The sequence below is a fragment of the Crocodylus siamensis genome, chromosome 1 (genome assembly GCF_052110815.1).
Source record: "Crocodylus siamensis isolate JL-2025a chromosome 1, ASM5211081v1, whole genome shotgun sequence".
Classification (NCBI taxonomy): Eukaryota; Metazoa; Chordata; order Crocodylia; family Crocodylidae; genus Crocodylus; species Crocodylus siamensis.
Genome location: NC_143395.1, coordinates 408148408 through 408169970, shown reverse-complemented (window position 1 = coordinate 408169970; position 21563 = coordinate 408148408). Strand labels below are relative to the sequence as shown.

At 42.6% G+C, this 21563-nt stretch overlaps 1 protein-coding gene across 17 annotated transcripts in view; it reads right to left on the bottom strand.

The window, feature by feature from the left end:
• Nucleotides 1-21563, bottom strand: part of DLG2 (discs large MAGUK scaffold protein 2) — a 1617582-nt gene that overhangs the window by 361124 nt on the left and 1234895 nt on the right. For all 17 annotated transcript variants that reach the window (XM_090030660.1, XM_090030651.1, XM_090030653.1 and 14 more), the window contains one exon: nt 10450-10518. In XM_090030660.1, coding sequence (XP_089886786.1) covers nt 10450-10518 — 69 coding nt within the window. The remainder of the gene's footprint in view (nt 1-10449; nt 10519-21563) is intronic.

Sequence of the window (21563 nt, the reverse complement as noted above, 5' to 3'; positions counted from 1 at the left end):
TCATACTATAAAATAATTAAAACAGAGAAATGTATTGCTGCCTCACTCAGTACCACATCTCTACTTCGATACTCCTCAATTGGCAAATTCTCTGGTGAAGTGTGGGGTGTTCCAGAAAATGATCAGGATTTTGTTATTTCCCTTCCATTTTATTAAATGTTCTGATTCTGATAAAGACGCAAGGAAATGAAATTATACAGCTCTTTTTTAACACATGACAATCTATGTGACGTGTAGAAATTTAAATTTTACTTCCCGTATTTATTCGTTCTCCCTGTAATGACTACTACACTCTTAATTACTTGACTACTCTGTGGGGTCTGTCATTTGTAAGCATATGACTTGATGCAAACTTTTATGCTGACTTAATTTTTTTCTCTTTAGTTAGCTTCAAAATACCTTTGCCAATATGCCCTGAAGTTGAAAGCAAATTAAAAATCTGGATTTCTACTGGGAATCTATCTGCTACATTAACCATGGAGAAATTATGTTAAATAATGTGCATTTGAATTATGTTGGCTTATGCATTTGTAATCTTTTCTATGTCTTATGAGCAGCCCTAGTGACTTTAACAGTCTTTCATTTTGTCCTTATAAAAGAAGCGAAATGGCTGTCATTGACTGCTGTTCGGTGCTCATAGTCAAAGAGTACGTGCAGGGGGGATGATGGTATATTATACAGAAAATGAGTCATTCTTAGTTTATGGTTTTGTCAACAAGTCTGATCAGTATCTTAAATTCCTGGATGCCTTAAAACTGGCCAAAATGTGAGAAGTCAATGCTCCTCCTAACACAATTTGGTAACTTTGAGGGAGAGGAGCAATACATTTGCTCATTATAATTTTGTCTTACACAAGCATGTATTTCTCTTCCCAAAAAAGGCCAGGGTGCACTATTCATATGCCACTAATCAGAACTGAACTGGAGTATGCACTTCCAGGCTAGCTGCTGTGTCAACATAGGCAACTGTACACAAGAGAGACTGTTTCAAATAGAGAAAGAGGGATATTGCTTGTGTTTTAGTCTGTTCTCAACCACAATTAGTTTGGTCTCAAAGCCACTTTCACTGTAAGCTAACATTGGGAAGCACTTTTTAATTTGATCTATTATGCATATCTCAGCTTTGCAGTTCCTGAGCAAAATTTAAAGCATTAGAGATGGTCCAGTGCTTCCTTTGGGCAGGCAAGCTGATTCATATTTAGGAAACAGGAAATATTTATAGCTAAGAATTTCAATACCCAAAGGAGATATTTTGAAATATCAGTGTAGCTAATTAATACTCATTAGCTAGAGCAGTGGTCTCCAAACTTTTTTGATCGCACACCCCCATCACTAAAAAATTTGAGCACATGCCCCCAATATATGTATATTTATATTCGTGCACCCCATCAGTGAAACGTTTTTGAGCACCCCCCCCAATATATGTATATTCATATAAATATAAATATAAATAGAAGTTCAAATATTTTCTTCCCGCACCCCAATGGATAGTCTTGCACGCACCCCACTTTGGAGACCACTGAGCTAGAGAATTGCACAAAAATCTACCTTTTAACACACAACTTCCTGTAAATGGTGCTCCCATTTGGAATGAAATCTCTGATGTCTAACCTTAGCTCAAATGTTAGTTTTAAATACATTTTTAATATTATTGAGATACTCAACTGTATATGAGATACTCAGGAGTATATGAATTGTATTCAGGGGTGTACCACAACAGCCAGTTAAAAAAAAGTTCCTTTTTTTCCTAGAAAGTTTTCAGTGGAAATCTCGAATTTCAGCTAAACAATTTTTTTTTAAAGTCTTCTTCCTACAGAAAATGTATACCTGTTTCAAGGAACTGAATGAGAAATGCCCCGCAAAAACAATGGAACAGGAACAAGTTCCCCTTTTACCTGAAAACTGAACATTTTGACTTGGAAATGATTCTGTGATATTTCCAAAGATCAGATTCACATGTTGCATGTTTCCATTCTCCTCTGTGCCCCAGATCCTGCCAGCCACATTGGCTTCAAAGGGTCCTGGTACATCATGAGAGATGTTTGTAACAGCTCAGCAAAAGAAAATGCTGTGGTGCAGCAAGTGCTATCTTGCAGCAAGTCTCATCAGAAAGTTCAGCATTGGATTTTTTGGCCAGTAGAATCATGGTACTTTCACCTCCACGGAGGAATATTCTGCATTGGTCCAGTCCTGCAGGGAGCAAACCAGAAAAGCCAAGGCTGCAACTGAACTCCAACTACCTTTGAGCATCAAGGACAATAAAAAGTCCTTTTTCAGATATGTGGGGAGCTGGAGGAAAAGCAAGGACAACACTGAACCTCTGTTAAACCAGACGGGACAACTGACGCCCAGGAAAAAGCCAACCTATTAAATGGGTACTTTGCATTGGTCTTTCATCAGTCCCATGGGATGCCCATGCCCACCATGGAACAGGGCGGTCTGGGTGAGGGAGATCCCCTGCCCTCCATCAATGCTGACCTCGTGGAGAAACACCTTGAGAAGCTGGATACCTTCAAATCAGCCGGCCCTGACAATCTACACCCCAGGGTACTCAAGGAGCTGGTGAGCTTCATAGCCCAGCCCCTGGCACAGATCTTTGAGAGCTCCTGGCACTCTGGTGAAGTGTCCGAAGACTGGAAGAAGGCCAATGTGGTGCCGATCTTCAAGAAAGGGAGGAAAGTGGATCTGGCTAACTATAGGCCCATCAGCCTGACTTCTAACCTGGGGAAGGTCTTAGAAAAGTTTATTAAAGAGGCCATCCTTAATGGACCGGCCAACACCAACATCCTAAGTGATAGCCAGCACGGATTTGTTGCGGGTAGATCTTGCTTGACTAATCTCATTTCCTTTTATGACCAGGTGACCTATCACCTGGACAAGGGAGAAGAGATTGATGTTGTATATCTTGACTTCAAAAAAGCCTTCGATCTGGTATCCCATGATCACCTCTTGGCAAAACTGGCCAATTCTGGCCTTCGGTCCACCATGATCCGCTGGCTGGGAAATTGGCTCCATGGACAGACCGAGAGGGTAGTAATTGATGGAAGTCACTCATCATGGTGCCCGGTGACCAGTGGGGTCCCCCCAAGGCTCTGTCCTTGGACCCATATTGTTCAACATCTTCATTAATGACATGGACATTGGAGTTAGAAGCGGACTGGCCAAGTTGGCCAATGACACCAAACTCTGGGGCAAACTATACACACCTGAAGACAGAGGGTGATCCAGGCTGACCTGGACAGGCTTAGCAAATGGGCAGATGAGAACCTGTTTAACACTGTAAAATGCAAGGAAAAACCTGCAGCACCCTTATAGGCTCAGCAGTGCTACACTGGCTAGCACTACAGAAGAAACGAACTTGGGGGTCATGATTGACCACAAGATGAACATGAGCCTGCAATGCGATGCTGCGGCTAGTAAAGTGAGCAAAATGCTGGCTTGCATCCATAGATGCTTCTCGAGCAAATCCCAGGACATCATTCTCCTTTTGTACTCAGCCTTGGTGAGGCCGCAGCTGGAGTACTGCATCCAGGTTTGGGCCCCACAATTCAAAAAGGATGTGGAGAAGCTTGAGAGAGTCCAGAGAAGAGCCACGCGTATAATCAGAAGTCAGGAAAACAGACCTTATGACGACAGGCTGAGAGCCATGGGACTCTTTAGCCTGGAAAAGCACAGGCTTAGGGGTGATCTGGTGGCCACCTGCAAGTTTATCAGGGGTGACCACCAGGATCTGGGGGAACGTTTGTTCACCAGAGCGCCCCAAGGGATGACTAGGTCGAACGGTCATAAACTCCTGCAAGACCGTTTCAGGTTGGACATAAGGAAGAATTTCTTTACCGTCCAAGCCCCCAAGGTCTGGAACAGCCTGCCACCAGAAGTGGTTCAAGCATCTACAGTGAACACCTTCAAGAGAAATTTGGATGCTTATCTTGCTGGGATCCTATGACTCCAGCTGGCTTCCTGCCACTCAGGCAGGGGGCTGGACTTGATGATCTTCCGAGGTCCCTTCCAGCCCTAATGTCTATGAAATCTATGAATTGTGACTCTCATAAAATACTGTAACAACATTTCCAAATCAAAACTCAGGTTTCACCCCAAATTCTTCATGTTTTTCCATTCTTCAATAAAAAAAAAAAATCAAAAGTCTTTTTGTCCAGTCCTTACCAGTTAAGAAACTTTGTTATACCTTAAAAACAAATTGATTTAATGTTAAATGGGGACAGGGGACTGAGATGAGTTTTCAAAGAACAAACTTAAGGCCTTGATTATGGGTTCAGAGATGCTGAGCACCTGGCAGCTCCAATTGAGTGCAGCATCTCTGAAAAATCAGGCTTTTACAACTGTAATAAATCAGGTAATGTCATTCACTCCATGTACAGCTATTTCTGAAAAATAAATTCATGCTTATAATCTAGAGTTTGCCTACATTTTTAAAGGCACCTTTATTTTTTGCAACTTGATGCTCAGAATTATAGTAAATCTGACATCTTAACAAATACTCCCCCCCAAAAAAAGAACCCCAATATTTACAAACTCTCCATTTTTCAGTTACATTATTTACTCCCCAATGCCTCCCCTTGCCCCCTCCCTGACACCATTAAGAGCAATTTTAGGTGTTCTAAAAAGCGAAGTGACTGTAAATTCATTATGGGGAAAGGAATAAATTGTAAGTTAGATCAGCTCCTTTCTATATCTCCTTTGGTCTCACTCTTGTAAGTCAACCTTTGCTTCACTGGCCCATGCCATTCTGTTATGTAAAACGTCTATACGATTATCTACCATTAAATGCAGCGAAGATGACTTTTGGGTCACAAATCAGAACACCTGCTAGAAAACCTTGTTGGTTAAATGGCCACAAACAAAGCTTCTTTCAAAAGCACTGTGAGATGCTTAAGTAAAAGTGTCTTTTATGGTAAGCCCAAACTGGAAAACCAACTTGCAAAAGAAAGACTAGCTTTATTTTGACCTTGTATTAAACTGTGCTAATTATAAATATACATGGCAGTATAGCTTTCAGAAGAGCATTAGCATAACTGGAGCCTTGAAAAAATGGAATATTAAGAGCTGAGGTGATTACTTATATTCATTCAGCAGTGTAATAATAAGCTAATGGAAATACTACTTAAGATGCACATTTCTATGTAAAATGAAACATGACTCAGTTTAAGTTGAATGGTAATAATTACATGCCACATTATTCTTCTACCTTTCAAACAGTAGGAGACCTACCCTATCAATTGCTTCTCTCTGATATTTTCAAGAATCACATGCAGTATGTTCAAGCTTTGTGTGGCCAATATAGATTTTACAATCTGTTGGAAAATTCATGTGGAGAGATTAATTTCCAAATGACCAATAGGAACATGGACCTGGGTCACTGAGTCAGACCATTGCTATCTCAGGCAAATGCATCATTCAATTCCTCTATAAACTTACTGAATGTTATTTTAAAACTAATTGGGGGAGGGGGGAGGTTGCCCCCACTATTCTACTGCAGAAACTCACTGTTCTGATATTTATGCACACTTTTGTATTTCCAATGAAAATTTATTCATGGCCAATTGAAACCCCTTTGTTTTTGTGGCTCCATTGTCTTCTAGCTAGATTAATTTCTCTTTGTAAACTGATTCTCCATTCCCCTGATTTTCTTAGTGACCCTTCTCTACCTGTTCCCGCTTGAGCTTATCTTTATGGACCATGGCTAACCAGAACTGTACACAGTATTCCAGATGAAATCATTATAGCCGTGTGCATTATTACATTCCTATCAGAACTGGAAACATCACACCTGCTATATCCTAAAATCACGAGCTATTAATATTCTACTTACTTTTGGAGGACTCAGACCCTGAACTGGCACAACTTAATTGAATCCAATTTCAAGTATAGAGATTAAAGGAGGCTATGCATGCTTTTCAGGGCTACGTTACAGCCAGCTCCTACTAGTCTATTTTGCAGAGTTTCTTTTCATTGCATTGTCCAAATGCCTTCCTGTATGCACTGAGTGACGTAACAATCTGTCATTCATAGTCTCCCAAATTCCTTCCTGTGGAGAAGAACTATGCAGGCAGTTTAAACTTTTCTTTTGGAGCACAACTTGACATGGTATGTGAGGTATGTGATAAGTCTTAATGCCTGAAGGAGTTCATCTCAGTCTTGGGATGGTCCCCAACTTTACTTATATGGTAGAATCCTTGCTCCTCTGACTGCTGGCACTAAAAGTCAGAGGGAAAGGGCTATCCAGGCACAACAGAAAGCCTTTACTTTTACTTTTCTGACATATGGCAAGGAAGCATGCAAAATATGTTATTAGAATCGCTATGACAACAAAATGCCAGTGTTACATTGTCACACAGCTCTAAAGAATATGCCATCCCTTTGCAATGGAAATTTCATTATTTAGTGATGTTTTCAATGGGGATTTAATACCACAGCTTTGGCTCAAAAATAATGCAAAAGTTTATTATGGAGATGTGTTGGAGAGAACTTCCACCTCATTTTATTGGATTTTAGCCCATCCCTTTACTATCTGATCCCAACAAAAAAAATTACACAAAAAAGATGTGATAAATAAAGCAGATTTTTCTCTTTTCTACAGGAAATTCAAAAATGTCAAGAGAGCTTTTTCTAAGCCATTACGTTAACCAAAATAAAAGCTCGAAAATGGGCCTTGAGAACAACCAAAGCTGTAATATCTATCTGCTTGAGAGTGTAGAAACAAAGGGGCAAAGACAACCGGTGTTTTCATTGGGCTCTTATGGCTGAGATCTGGGGTATCCTCCCTGTGCTATTCTGTCAAACAGTAGTGTGTAGGCAGGAGGGGAAGTATATAGTGAGTTTACAGTAGACATGTCTACATGTACTATTAATGAGATTGAATAAACTCTGGTATAGTTCATGCTGGAGTTTATTGCTCCCAGGTGTGCGGTTTGCATGTGTGCCTGGGACCGCAGCACACTGAGCTGGGGAGGAGCAGCCCCAGCTGGCAGAGGGCCCTGGGGGTCAGCCTCCCAGCCTGGGGTTGCTCCAACCTGGCTCAACATGCTGCAGGGGGGCTGGCTTGGACACGAGGGTGCTTCAGTGCAGTACTAGCTGGCACTGAAGCACTCTCTGCAGCATCTACACATGTGGTGCACTGGAGTAAATAACTCTAGTGTAGGATAGGACTTGCCTTTGGCAGAACTATACTACAGTAGAGTTAATTAGTCTACTCCCTTCTAAAAGCACCATGTGTAGATGGTAATGTTTTATTGTGGAGCTAATTAGGCAACTCCGCAATTAACGTCTCATGTAAATGTGCCCACTGGGTGGGTCTACATGTTCGTTAATGTTCAGTAGTTACAGTAGTTTAGGTTAGTACATGCTTAATGAAGTGATAACTAGCTGCACAGTAATGACCGTTACTGTGCAGTAGCACCAGAGCATTTTTTTTTGTGGTGCTTACTGTGCAGTAGCCCAATACTACTGCACAGTAGCATATTAGCACGGTTTTTGCCCGGCACGCTACTGTGCAGTGTTATTAGGCTACTACAAATTAAGTGTCTCATGGAGATGCGCCCAGTATGTAGCAAAGGGGATATAGGGAGACATATGGAAACCTGCTAGCTACCTATTATCAGCCTTTGACTGGGAAGACCATGCTGCTACTCCTGAGAAGGAGAAAACAGGCCCATTCTCCTGTCCTGTCCCTCTTCTAAGATACAGAATACTTAGGCAGAGCCACTGTTGGAGTCAAGCTATGGCAGGTCTTGTACCCCTTTGAGTCTAATACTCTGGATTGAATGAAACAAGCCTCCAATCCAGCACTGAGAGTCCTTAATCCCCCCCCCAGTTCGAGTACTGTTTTATATATAAATCCAAAATAACACTTAATTTGCACTGTTGGCTGGCACTGGTGAATGGCAAAGCAAGAGGAGGAGGGAAATGAAAAATTCCTGTTTCACACAGTCTGACAAAGGCTCACTTTTGAAAGCACTAGAGAAAAAAAAAGGACAGTGATTGCTTGCTTTTGTGTCATGTGACCCCCTTTTTTTTTTGCCTTAGGCCTTTTTCACAGTAATGGAATTTTTACCTATGATGAGTCAGAGGGGAGAATCATAACCTGAATTTAAATAGAGACCTCTGAAACAAAGCAAGCTTGCACAACCAAAATCGGAGCACTTCACTTTAAAGGTCAGTTATTCCCCTGCTATTATTAAACCCATGAAAATGTTGTGCGTGATTCATCTTTTCCCCAGTTATATTTGTTAAAATTTAGTCAGCTGATTTAAAGCCTTACAATTAAATTGCACACACACCCACGCACACACAGAGCATGCAGATTATTCTTCTATAGCAATGCCTCAATGTATTTGAGACATAATTTGCCAGCCAGAAAGGAACTCACCCATTCAGTAATACGGCTAACATGGTTTACAATCTGATTTCAGTAGGAATGTCTGTGATAAGTGTAAAATATATTTCTGTTTTTGCACATGAATATTAACTCCAGGCAAGCAAGGTAAACTCAAGCGATGACAGCCCGAATACCTCCATGACAAAAGGATGTTGAATACCAAATTAGAATGTGTCCTTCAGAAAGGCTGACCTCGATGCCCACCATATATCATCAGTCATGAAGTCTTCAAGTACGCTTCAGTGAATCTTAAAGCAAACGAATGAGCTTTTCTCCAAGAAAATAACGTTTTTTTTTTCTTGGAGGTGGGATGGTCAGACCTTTCACACTACAGAAATGTCATTCAAACTAACCTCTGTAATACACTGGTAAAGAACACAGCAAGAGGAGAAAAGATCAAACTGATAAAAAAAAAAAAGAAAACCAATCCCTGGGAGCTAGATCCAATCCCATCCACAAATATCAAATAAAGCAAAAGCAAACAAAAACCCACCTACCTTGAAACAGTTTGGGCCATTTTCTGTCATCACTCTCTCTGCATGTTCTCTCCCTTTGCCCTAGCCAGTCTCTGTGCAGTCTATTCAATTTCTATTAGATTATATTTAAGATTAGTTTTTCAGAGCACTGGCCTATCTGTCAGTGTGGCTGCACAGTACCTCACATAGTACTGTCTCTAGGGACTGTCACAATAAACATGATTACCAGAAAAAATGGAATACCCATGCTGGGAGCTCAGACACTTCCTGACAACTTAAATTTTGGGAAGTAATTGGAAGATGTTTGTATTGCCTAATCCAGCCCCGTTTGATGGATAAAACATTTTCAAGTAAAAGGAGCCTTGTGTGTGTGTGTTTTAATTTGTTATTTATCCCTAATTTTGCTTAGCATAACAGATATTTTCCCCCTATGTTATTTTTTTACCCAGATCCCCCAAAGACCTGCAGCTTTCAAGGAAACTTCAGAAGTCTTTTGTCCTCCACAGCAAATTGTTCACCATCATGCATGGCCTACTGATTCTCATAGCCTGGTCTCCCCAGCCTGATGGCTATGCTGAAGCTGCTGACCACTCCTCCAGGCGGGAAGCGGGCATGCAGCTCTATGAATCTGTGAATCTTACTGAAGCTGAGGCAATTTTCATTTGTGGCTGGAGACAGAGGACCTACAATAACACACAGTGATAAATTGCTCCCACTGGAGTTGCTGGTTGAGTTCAGGTGGCTTGAAGGAAATGCCTGCTCTACCCTATAAGTGAGTCATGCAGTTCACTCTCCAGCATGGGCCTCTTCCCAAAATGCATAATAGGTTTACTCTTGCAGTCTTCTAAAGCCTTGCTGAAGGACACCAAAGGGAAGAGCCAAAGCATTCAGTGTTGATATTTCAGGATATCATGTCTGCTATTTCCATTAGGCCATGGCCAGATCCAGAAATTGAAAAGGGGTGTGCAGCCCACACTGCCCTTTGCTGATGAGGTGGGGGAAAGCAGTTTTTTAAAAGGTGGGGGTCTGTGGTCTTGAAACCAGGCCTAAGCCTCCCCAGGGTATCGCACAGGAAGGGAGGGAATGAGCAGGGAATGGCCCCTTCTCTTCCCGTGGTAGGGGCTGGGAAGGCCCCATGCATCTGAGACCTCGTGTGCTCCTTTTACCCCTTTGCTTTCATGCAGACAATGTGAGCATCTACACCCTGGGCAGAGTAGGGGATGAGTGGGCACAGCTTGGGCTCTCCACACTCCAGCTGCCACTACTGTGGCCCAGATGCAGGTGCGCTGCTTCTGCAACAGGTATGGCCAGCACCAAGTTGGAGACAGCCTGAGGGACCTACCCCAGATGCTGCCCTCCCTGCCACCCTCATAAGGAGACTCCTTCCTCCACCTGTGGCAGGAATCGCCCCTGGACTGGCCCTTGTAACTGGCTGAATACATTTTAATCTGGTGAATTCAGTCACTGTGGTATTCACTGACACAGCGGGGTGCAGGTTATAGTCCGAGTGTGCACATGTGTCTAAGCACTTGCCACATTAAGCGGCTCAATAGTCAGCTTTGACAGAGAAATGTCTTACCCTTCCACAGAAATCGTCCGTTGCAAGCTCATTGTGGGTGGACGCGTTGCAGTGCTGTGCTGGGAATGACTGTATGACCAAGGAAGAATAAAGAGAAGCATTTGTTAAAGATGCAGGGCTCTCTGCTTACATACTCTCTTCGTTAATGTAACTGGTACCTCAACTAAGACCTAGTGGATGATAACAGAAATAATGACCAATTTACTTAAATTACTCTGAGGCATTCCTATAACTACCATATATTCTGCCCCTTGTGATATCTCTCTCTCTCCAGATAATAAGGGGAAAAACCCAACAACCTTGTCTTCTGTTAAATAAGAGGTTTTATTCCTCATTAAGAATAGAGTACTAATAATTGAATCTTCCCAAGTCATCTTTTTTAAAACATATGAAGAGCAACACATTTTATCTTTTTAGGGACTTAAAAGCAACTTACACTTATATTTTTCTTACATGCAATATTTGATACTAGTAACTAAAATAGTACAATCATGCTAAATTCTTATTGTTTGCCAGGCTGAGCTTTCAGCAAGACAGCAAGTTAGATATTTTTAACTGCACCATGTAAAACACTTTGAATTCTACATATATATAACTTTCAACTATGCATACCACTTCCAATGGGTTTTAGATAAAGGGAGAAGTTGATTATTACAGACAGAATTTGACTTATGGAAAATTAATGATTATCCAGAATGAAAAAAATAATTTTCCTGTGGACAAAATGAGATCATTCAGAAACCGCATTATCTTTTGGAAAACCATTTGGACTCTCAAGCTCTGATAATTTTTCTTATACCAAATCATGACTGGTTGCAGAACCTGAAGACATGTTGATATACATGCATACCCATGTCCGTAATTGTATTCATTAGTGTATGTTTGCTTCATACTATAGGATAAAACTTTACCGTATGTTTTGCCCCAATTCTACCTTTGCATGTGCATAAATAACAACTTGACTGAATTCATTGGGAAAACTGCCAAAGGCTGTTGGGATTACCATGATTACCCCATACTCTACAAAATTTGGTTCTACTGCACATTGTAAGAAAGGAAAAACTTTAATACTCTATCTTTGATCCATTAAGTAATAAATAGTGCCTTCTACTATGAAGTTTTATAGTTATCAAAGAATACTACTACTCTGTTCAGATAAAATCAAAAGGTCAAAGAACTGCTCAGCCTAGATGGCAGACGCCCAGAGGGGTAGCATGCTTAACACACACCAGTTTCTGCAGCCAGCAGCAAATAAGGGAGGGATGCAGCTGCCTTTGAGTCCCATGCCCAAATACTTCATTCACACCTGAATCAATGGGGGTGGACTTTGGAGAAAATCTAGACCAAGTGTGTCAAACTCATCCTGAGCCTGGGGCGCAAAATGCCTATGGATGCAGTGGGCCCATTGATAGTGGTGACTGTTCAATGGAGAGGCCAGCAGTGGGGCAACTGTGGTGCTAGCAGGGATGGTTGTGGTAAGGCAAATGAGAGCAGAGTGAGTGGGACTGTATCGGCACAACCTTTTCTCATCCTCCTGCCTGACAACACCATTTCCACTGGGGCCCAGAGGCTCCATCCCTGCTAGCCGCATCCCCAAATTCCAGTAGCCCGGATCTGGCCTGTTGGTCACATGCCTGGATACACCTGGCCTACAACAAGGCCTCTTAACAACTCTGCTCTTGCTCTCCAGGTGCAGATGAAATACTACATGCTATTTTCCTTAGGAACCAAGGACTTGAGCTTAGCAGACGCCGTACATATATTTTGCTGGTCATTTCATTCTACAGCATAACAGATATTGGGTGTCTGGCAGAGGAGAACATTCAGCGAACAATGCAATTTCTCTAACTGTTTACCCCGTGGAATTATGACACTTGGTGCTCTCTCACATGGCAAGAACTAGACCTGCTACCCTCTTTTATTTCCAATAGCTATTGCTGCACTCTAGCTCCAGTTTGAATGGCTTTTATGAAAAGGTAAATGGAACTGTGGTGCACGGTGTTCTTGTGCGTGACCAAAAAAGATGCTCTTGCTCACAAGCTGAGCTCTAGCAATTCCTTCCCCACCACAGTGCATAATGCAACTTGTGAAGAAGCATCATGACTTTCCTTTGGGATTACCATACCGAAAGAATTACTGCTGAATGTGGCAAAATAGCATTTTGCTGACTCTTCCTTAAATTCCACAATGAGTTTGCTTCTTTCAAATGACTGAATAAACCTTGTACCAGTGATGAGGGAGAACGAGTCGTTAAGCCCATCTGTTTGGGGACAGCTGTATTCTGTTGAGAACCAGACTGTCTCTTATCGTGTACCCCCATATGGGGGAAGAAGAGCACATAAAGTTCCCCCTCTCTCCCTCGCATTGGCTCCTCATACTGTGATCAGCTGTGCTGGGGGTGGGAAGAAAACAGTTTCCACAAGCCTATATCCCCCTACACAGGTAGGGAGGAAAGGGTGGAACCTTGTCTCCTGCTCGAATCCTCACTTTTTCATGATTTCAGCTATTTGATTTTCACAGAGGTTTGCCCCTTTCAGTCTCTATGTAGTAGACCAGCTGAGAGTCTTGAACCAGGTCCATATACCTCCGACGAGTGGAAGGAGCAGGAAATGCTTTGTAAAGATTGAATCACAATCTGCTTTATGACCTTTTCCTGTGCAGTATAACAAAGTATGTCCCAGTCCATGAGGCATGTACAAGAACCTACACCAGTGCTATATTTTATCTGGGATGAAACCACTGTCACCAACATGAGGAAAGGGTTCCCAAAGCCCATGACTAGCATTGTGGCCCAGTGGCAATAAAAGCAGCTAGACAAGGCTCTGACCACATACTCTTCAAATGCTTGTGGATGACAAAGGAAAATCAAGCACTTAACCAAACTAGCAAATCCTATAAACGTACGCTAATTTTGAAAAAAAATATTAAATTTGCATACACAATCCGTGTGAAAATACATGGCCTTTTTCCACTGGTGAATAAAAGTGCATATCCCAACATTATAAAAGTCCTTGTTCTTGTTCAGCAGTAGAGAAAGGCCACTGATGGACAAGGAGATTATGTTAGAAAATAGCTGTGTGTTCTGCAATGATGTATATGCTTTCTGCACAAGTTTAATATTTTTCCAATAATATTTGGCTGAGAAAAAATAGGAGGCATTACTTGTATTTCAAGTCTTAGTCACTTTTTCCTTCTTCTTTCTAAGTCCTTCTTATTAAAAGGCATATGGTCCAGTGATGTTACCATCTAACCTTAGCTAACCAACAATACTTGAAATCTGAGGATAGGATTTTCAAAACCATTTAGCACTGACCTACTTCTGGTACCATTGAGGTCATTGATAACTTCCTGACTGACTTTAATAGAAGCACAATTAGACCAATGTTGAGCTGCCCACCATCAATCCCTAGAGTTAATAAAAGAAAATGCTCAGGAGGAGCTGCTGCTGCTGATATCCAAGCAATAAATATTTTTCTGGAAATGGCAACCTGGTCCTAGATGTTCCATGGGTGAAAGGAGAGACTAAGGTTATTGAGTAAATGAATTCAGGTGCAATAAATTATTGCCTGAACTATAGAAAGGTAAACATGAAGGAAGGCACCAAGCTGGCCATTGTAAATCAAACAGGATCTCAGCCCTTACATGAGCAACAACGTCTATCTTGCACTGCTACATTCTTACTGATCTAGACCAGCGGGGCCAAACTTTTTGGTGGCATGCCACAAATTACCAGCACCACCTTCCCGAGTACCACTCTGATCCCTTATCCCCACCCAGTCCACCACTTGGATAGTTTCATAGTTTCTAGGGTCAGAAGGGACCTGAGTAGATCTGACCCCCCACCATGGCAGGAAATAATACTGGGGTCAAACAACCCCAGCAAGATGTTCATCCAACCTCCTCTTAAAAACCCCCAGGGTAGGAGCTAGCACCACTTCCCTTGGAAGTTGGTTCCAGATCCTAGCCGCCCTGACCGTGAAGTAGCGCCTCCTGATATCTAACCTAAACCTACCCTCTGCCAGCTTGTGACCGTTATTCCTGGTCACTCCTGGCAGTGCAGGGGGAATAGTGACTCCCCCAACGCCTGTTGATCCCCCCTGACTAGTTTATAACAGGCCACTAGATCCCCCCTCAGCCTTCTCTTTTGGAGGCTGAACAGGTTCAGGTCCCGTAGCCTGTCCTCATAGGGCCTGCCCTGCTGTCCCCTGATCATGTGAGTGGCCTCCTCTGGACCCTCTCCATGCTGTCCACATCCCTCTTGAAGTGTGGCGCCCAGAATTGGACGCAGTACTCCAGCTGCGGCCTGACCAGTGCCGCATAGAGGGGGAGGATCACCTCCCTGGACCTGCTCGAGATGCATCTGTGGATGCATGACAAGCTACGGTTGGCCTTCCTGACTGCCTCCCCACACTGCCGGCCCATGTTCATCTTGGAGTCAATTATGACTCTAAGACCCTTTTCGGCCTCCGTGCTGACAAGAGGGGAGTTCCCCAACCTGTAGGTATGGTGCCGGTTGTTCCTCCCCAGGTGCATCACCTTGCACTTGTCTGTGTTGAAACCCATCCTATTCTCGTCCGCCCACCCTTGTAACCTGTCTAGGTCTGATTGTAGCCTGATGCTTCCTTCTAGTGTGCCCACATCCCCCCACATCTTAGTGTCATCAGCAAATTTGAACAGGGTGCTTTTTCCCCCCTCATCCAAATCGCTGATGAAGATGTTGAACAGTGCGGGCCCGAGGACCGAGCCCTGCAGAACCCCACTGCCCACGTCCTTCCAGGTTGAGAAGAACCAATCCACTACCACTCTCTGGGTGCGGCCCTCCAGCCAGCTGGCGACCCAATTGACTGTGTGGGCGTCGACACCACAGCCCCCCAGTTTCTTAATGAGAACGGGGTGAGAGACAGTGTCAAATGCCTTCTGGAAGTCCAGGATGTCTACTCCCTGCTCAGTTTGCTGCTTTGCTTTCTACTCTTTGCCCTGTATTCCCTGCCAGTAGCATAACTAGTGAAAGGTGACTGGGCCAGCCACCTTGGGCACCAACCTGGGGAGAAGGGGGTGAAAAAAGATGGGTAATGAGTTTGTAGGAGGCCACAACACCACCTCTCTGTATTTCTGACAGATTTTAATACACACAAACATATTAACAAAAAACATGGGCTAATGAAGGGCTGTGGAAGACTGCTGTTATTTTCCCATCAGAAATGGACTGAGATCCAATGGTAAGCTGCCGCCAGACCGGACCCAGAGGGGAGCACCTGAACCACCCCCCCTCTGCACCAGATGGACCTTCACTTTCGAGAGGATTCTTCAACCACGGACGACCCTGTTCCACCCAAAGAGGACCCCCGCGATGAGACTCTATATGGATTGAGACACCTCCTTCGAACCACTTCCTCCACCATTGTGGACCATTGTAAACGAACCACTTCCTCCACCATTGTGGACCACTGTAACGGGTTTGCATGTATCTATCTCCTTTCCCTCTCAGCATCACGAACCCCCTCCCTCCCCGTTCCCCTTCCCCCCATACTCAACCCCCGGGCTTAGTTGGCTAACATTGTATCTCCTGTAACCTAGTCATGCTCCCCTCCTCACCCCCATCCCTCTATTGTTAGTCCCTCACTCGGGCGATCTGTATTTCCGTACCAGCTTTGTCATCTTTTTCGGATTCCCAATCCTAAATATTTACTAACCTACTGCTTAGGATGGACTTGCCATGTGACAAAAATGCTGTACAAAACACAAGGGCAAGCACCTTGCCCCGAAGACCTAGCTTGCTTCATTTACAAATACAAATTTCAACTTTGCTTCTGTTTAAAGGACTCTTACCTCTCTATGGAGTACATCACCCACAAAGCCTGGCTGCCTGACGTGTTCAGCGCAGACCATTATAGAGGGAACAGACACAGAATATACTTTCATGGAGACCTTAATATTTGCTCGTTCTTGTGTTCTTGCTTTGTTAGTCTAAAATTATTTCACTTACTATGTGTTTGTCCTTAGTTTATATAACACTCCACTTATTTCATGCAAAATACAGATGAGAAGCCATGGAATCAAAGGATGAATTCACTAAGGAGCAGTGGTGGGTTTTGGGAAGAGGGAAGAGGTTCTAAATACATATGCCAGCACTTAACTGGTTGGCTGGGTAGAGGAAAATATTTATAAGAGAGATTTGGAAGAAGAGGAGAAACTGTTGACATTCTAGGTGAGGAAGAGGAAGAGGAAATTCCCATGTAAGGGGCCCAAATGGGTAAAAATATAGAGCAGATAAGGATGCAGAAACAGCATTAAGAGACAAGGCAAGACATCTAAATTCTTGAGGCCATCATCATTAATGAGGCCAAGAATTCATTGGCTGACATTGAATAAATCACCTCTATAAAATGGGTATTAGTTCAGCTGACTTACAGGTATCCTGCTAACAGTAACTGTTAGCAGAAGCATGTGGAACAGCTTGGAGATCCTCCCATGAATGCCAAAATACTACTGCTTGAAGAATATGGAGTTGCTTAATGCTTTGAAAGGTTACAGATAACAGGAACTGAAACTTTCAAAAGGGAAAGCACTGTTGAAAAATGACATGGGAAAAGTCATTTGACAGGATTTGTACAGAAATGTCTTGAAATGTCCAGGGCCACTATTTTTGGATGCCTGGCTTGAAACATCTTAAATGGCCTTGATTTTCCAAGGATGGATGCTCATCACTCTCAGAAAATGAAGCTGTAGAGAAGTGTCCAAGCAGGAGGGTGAGGTACTAGTAGCTTGGCTATTAGACCTGGAATTCACATTGCTGCTGCCATGGAATTATTTGTTTGCTTGCCCTAACACAGTACTTCACCATTTTTATTTGATAATGGGGAAAGAAAGATCACATCAACCAGGGGTGACTATGACACAGTTTAAGGCTGGATCTGGCCTGCAAAGCTCCACCTGGACCTAGAAATCTGGCAGTACAGTGAGCAGAGCCAGAGTCATGGCAATAAATGCTGCTGCTGCTCATCCTACCACTACACTTTTGGACCCACTGGAAGCCCCAGATCCAGAGCACAGAGCTGGGTCATCTGGCCCACAGGGCTGCCCATGGGTGTGGAAATTTAGTGGTGGGAGGAACAGTGGCTGGCCATTAATGATATCACCGCCTAATTCCATCCCTGCAGACCAGAAGACAGGTCTCTGTGCTCCAGAACTAACCTGCTCTGTGCCACTCTTCTGGCTCATGGGCCTGCCTGATTTGGGCACCACTAATTTAAACCACAATCATACCAGTGCAGGCTGGCAGAAAAAAGGAAAAAAGTTATGTATGCAGAAGGAGAAATGGATCATGAAAAATCACACCGGACAATGGAGTGGAATAAAAATCTAGGTTGGAATATTGTTTTCTATTAAATCAGACACTATATTAAATAACGCTAACCACATAACAAGCCAAAGTTATAGTTGCAACTTAACGTTAGTGCTCTGCTAAAATTAACAAACAACTCAAGCAGTCAGTCATCAGCACCCTCCATGGAATTGCTGCCTGATTATGAGAATTGAAGGAGGCACATTATTCCTTAATCCTTCCATATGAAAAGCCCAAGTAGTAATATTACACTCATTAGAAACCACTTTCCAATCATAAGCAGCTACAAAATACAGTTCAAGTGAAGCCCTTAACTATTTTTACATTAAGTGCTATAAATTGGTGCTATATCGTCTGTGGATTTCTTTTCAAATCGTTTTAAAAAATTGATTCTCAGTACAATTTTATCAAAACGTTGCAAGGACTAACTTCATTGTTTGCAATCAAATGTACAATTTAATCACCATCTGACAAGCAACTGCTCAATCTGAGATGGAGACTGGGTAATTTAACATCTTTCTCAGCAGAGTAGCCAATTAAAGAAGGTAAAGGTCCCAGTCACTCCTTTCAAACCTGTGAAACCCATTAGGATTCCATCAGATGGTTGAAGAGACTCGGTGTGTACACAGCTCAGCTAGAAGTCATGTGAAGAATGAAAAAATATGAAACCTCTTGGGAAGTTATTGACCCCAGTATGTTCTAACCTGGGTTTTGAAATGTAAACACCTAAATCAATAATAAGACATATATGTTTCTGAGAACATGGATTTAGGTGCTTAACATCTGGCATTCAAGTTTGTAAAAAACCTGATCTTCATATATACAGAATGCAAAGTACAATTGTCTTAATGATAACAGTAATGATATTTTGACATGCTACCCCACAGTCTTCTAGACATTAACCATACCTGTAAGAATTCACAGTATAAGTGCTCAGTTCTTCATAGTCTTATAACTTAATTTAATTGACTCTTCAACTGAATTCATTTAATTCAGCTGAACTGAGAATACTCCAGTAAGTCTGTTTGTCTGCGTAAGGAATGAAGAATCAAGCTCTAAATACACCACACTAAGTTAAAGGATGAAACAAGGGAGAAGGGCTATAACACACACATAGAGCTCTTTAATCATACTGCATTTAAGTCTGATCCTTCGTGTGAAAAAGATTACTTCTTATGTGTTTGTGTATCGCCTCATGTTAACTTAATATCAGTATGAAGCCTAGCTAAGAGCATCAGACAATCTTTTGGTTTTGAATTGCACCCTAGCCCAGATATTTGATTTTTTTCCCCATCAAGTGTATAATATTTAAATATATGCATGGCATTGCAGTCCTCCCTCCATACTTGTTATCATGAAGGGTACATACACTAACTTTTTGACAGTGAAGCCGACTTAACTTTTTAAAGTTGACTTAACTGTCAGAGCACACATATGTGGAGCAGAGTCAACTTAGATGTGATACAAAATAATATACACCTCTGAGGTTTATCTTCTTGACTCACATTAGTTAAGTCAACTTAGCTCACGAGATGGCTGCCACCATGTCAAGGAGCTCTACATGTGTATGCTCTGACGTGGCTTAAGTCGACTTAGTAAGTATGTACGTACCCATGTAGATCACCTTTCCCCACACTTTCAATGGTGCAAACTGCTTCTCTCCCATTCTCAATCACATAACATCCCACTGAGACCTACAAAAACAGGGTGCGTGGAACAGTCAGATTGTGTTTATTGTGTTTGTACCTTTCTTCATGTAATTTGGCAGCAAAAAGTAAAAAAGAAAGTAGCACTGCATGACCAGCCAGTTTGCTGCAGGCCACTTCTCACGTCACAAGTTATCCAAAGGCCTCTTTCTTGAACTGACGTTGAACGTCATGAGTTGTTACAACTCTTAAAAGTTTTGTGACTCTCCCCCTCACATATCCAGCCCCTGCTCTTAGAAACAGCCTCACAGCCATCTGTCTATTGTGGAGGCAGCTATTTTTGTCCCCCCTACCATAAGGCAGGCCCCAGGGCTCACCCTCAATTACACTATGGCTGCACTAATGCCTAACCGGGGAAGACAGAGCCATCATGCCCAGGGCACTTAGTTCCTTCCTTTGGCAAGCAGCCATTCCTGCTTTCACCCAACATGCAAGAGGAAAGGGAATGCTTGCTGGCATGTGATGCTGTGTTTTAATAGTCCTTTAACAACATCCTAGGGTTTAGGATGGTTCCTTTGAAACTTTTTCTCTGGCATCTGGTTCTTTCAGAGACAGGATAAAGGACTACCTGGATCTTTTATCCTCATCTGTTATGGCAATTCTTACTTTCTTGTAGTAGTAGAGAGAGTACACATAACATTTGTCTACATATAGAGTTAATCCAGGGTACACCATATAAAATCAGAACAGTAAAAAGTCCTGAGCTGGGGTGGATGGAGGGGAAGGATTTCTCATTTAGCTCAATGTTTTTAAAAGTCAAGCTGACCTACAAATACAATGCTGAGGAATGTGAATATTGACCATGGAGCACCCTAGGAAAGTCTGACAACATTTGTTCTGTGATGCACTCTCAGCTCCTTGTCTTTTAGATTAAAAGGTTTGAGGTAGTTGTGCAGTTGTTTATAAAGCTTCTAACCCTTTTGCTTTGATGGACTGAAGTTAGAAAAGCAGAGAAAACAACATGATAGTGGGCAACTTCCTTTAGTTCCATTAATGCGGGTTCTTAATTCAGTTCAGTGAGGTGGAACTAGCTTTTTCTGATGCTGCCAACAGCACAACTTCAAACTTAAATGAGGTCTTGCTTTCCCCTGGGATTAATTATAAGGCCAGGAAGCACTTTTTTTGTTTTAATTTCATCTTGGCTACAAAGAGCTTGATAACATTCAGTGTTGACAGTTACTGACCCCAAATATAAGTTTAAAACTAGCCAAATATTCTCCCATCAGAACTAAGTGGAACACTTCTGAGAAAAGAACATTTCTCCTTGGTAGTCAGAGAAGAGCACCCTTGAGCAACAAAGCTACACATGAGCTACAAAAATGTGTTTTCATGCAGAGCCATGTGCAGCAGGGGAGAGTGGGAGGGTTAGTGACTGCAAGTGTCTCATGTATTTGAAAAGGAGATTACTGTACCTAAATCCCTACTGACATTACAGACTGTTGCACTGATAGATGCTCACTCACTGGAACAACAGAGCCAAGTTCACTCAAGCACAGGGACAGATGACGACTCAGACTGCACGCCCATAGAAAGAGAATGGTTCTTATAGCTACTTTGACTTTGGCATTGGGCTGCTAAAAGTTATCAGGGCTATTTGTCTGCTTCCTGGACCAGGCGGTCGGAGCAAAGCGGATGAATAGGCTGAACACTGGCTCCATCCCATTGGTCACAATGGCTGATCCAGGGTAGAGACTGTTGTAATTTGCTGTTTATAGAGTCTAACAGTTTGTTGCAACCACCTGAGAACCAGGAGGAGACAGGGGAGAAACAGGCTCAGATGCAATGCCTTGTAGGGCTACACCTGGAGTCGTGCACTTCATGACTCCATCCATTGCTCAGGGCTGTGTTTAATGTCACTATCTAGAGTTTAATGGGGTGAATACCCACTGATTTCAAGCCTATTTCCATTAAGGTTGAGCTCACTTCTTTATCAGGTATAAATGGCCAGTCTGGCATTATAATAGGTGTGAATGTCTGAGAAGGCATTTTTAGCAAAGTCAGAAACAAACCAGCTGGTAATAACAGCAAGACAACAGCTGTTACTTGGTGAAAACCTCCCTATT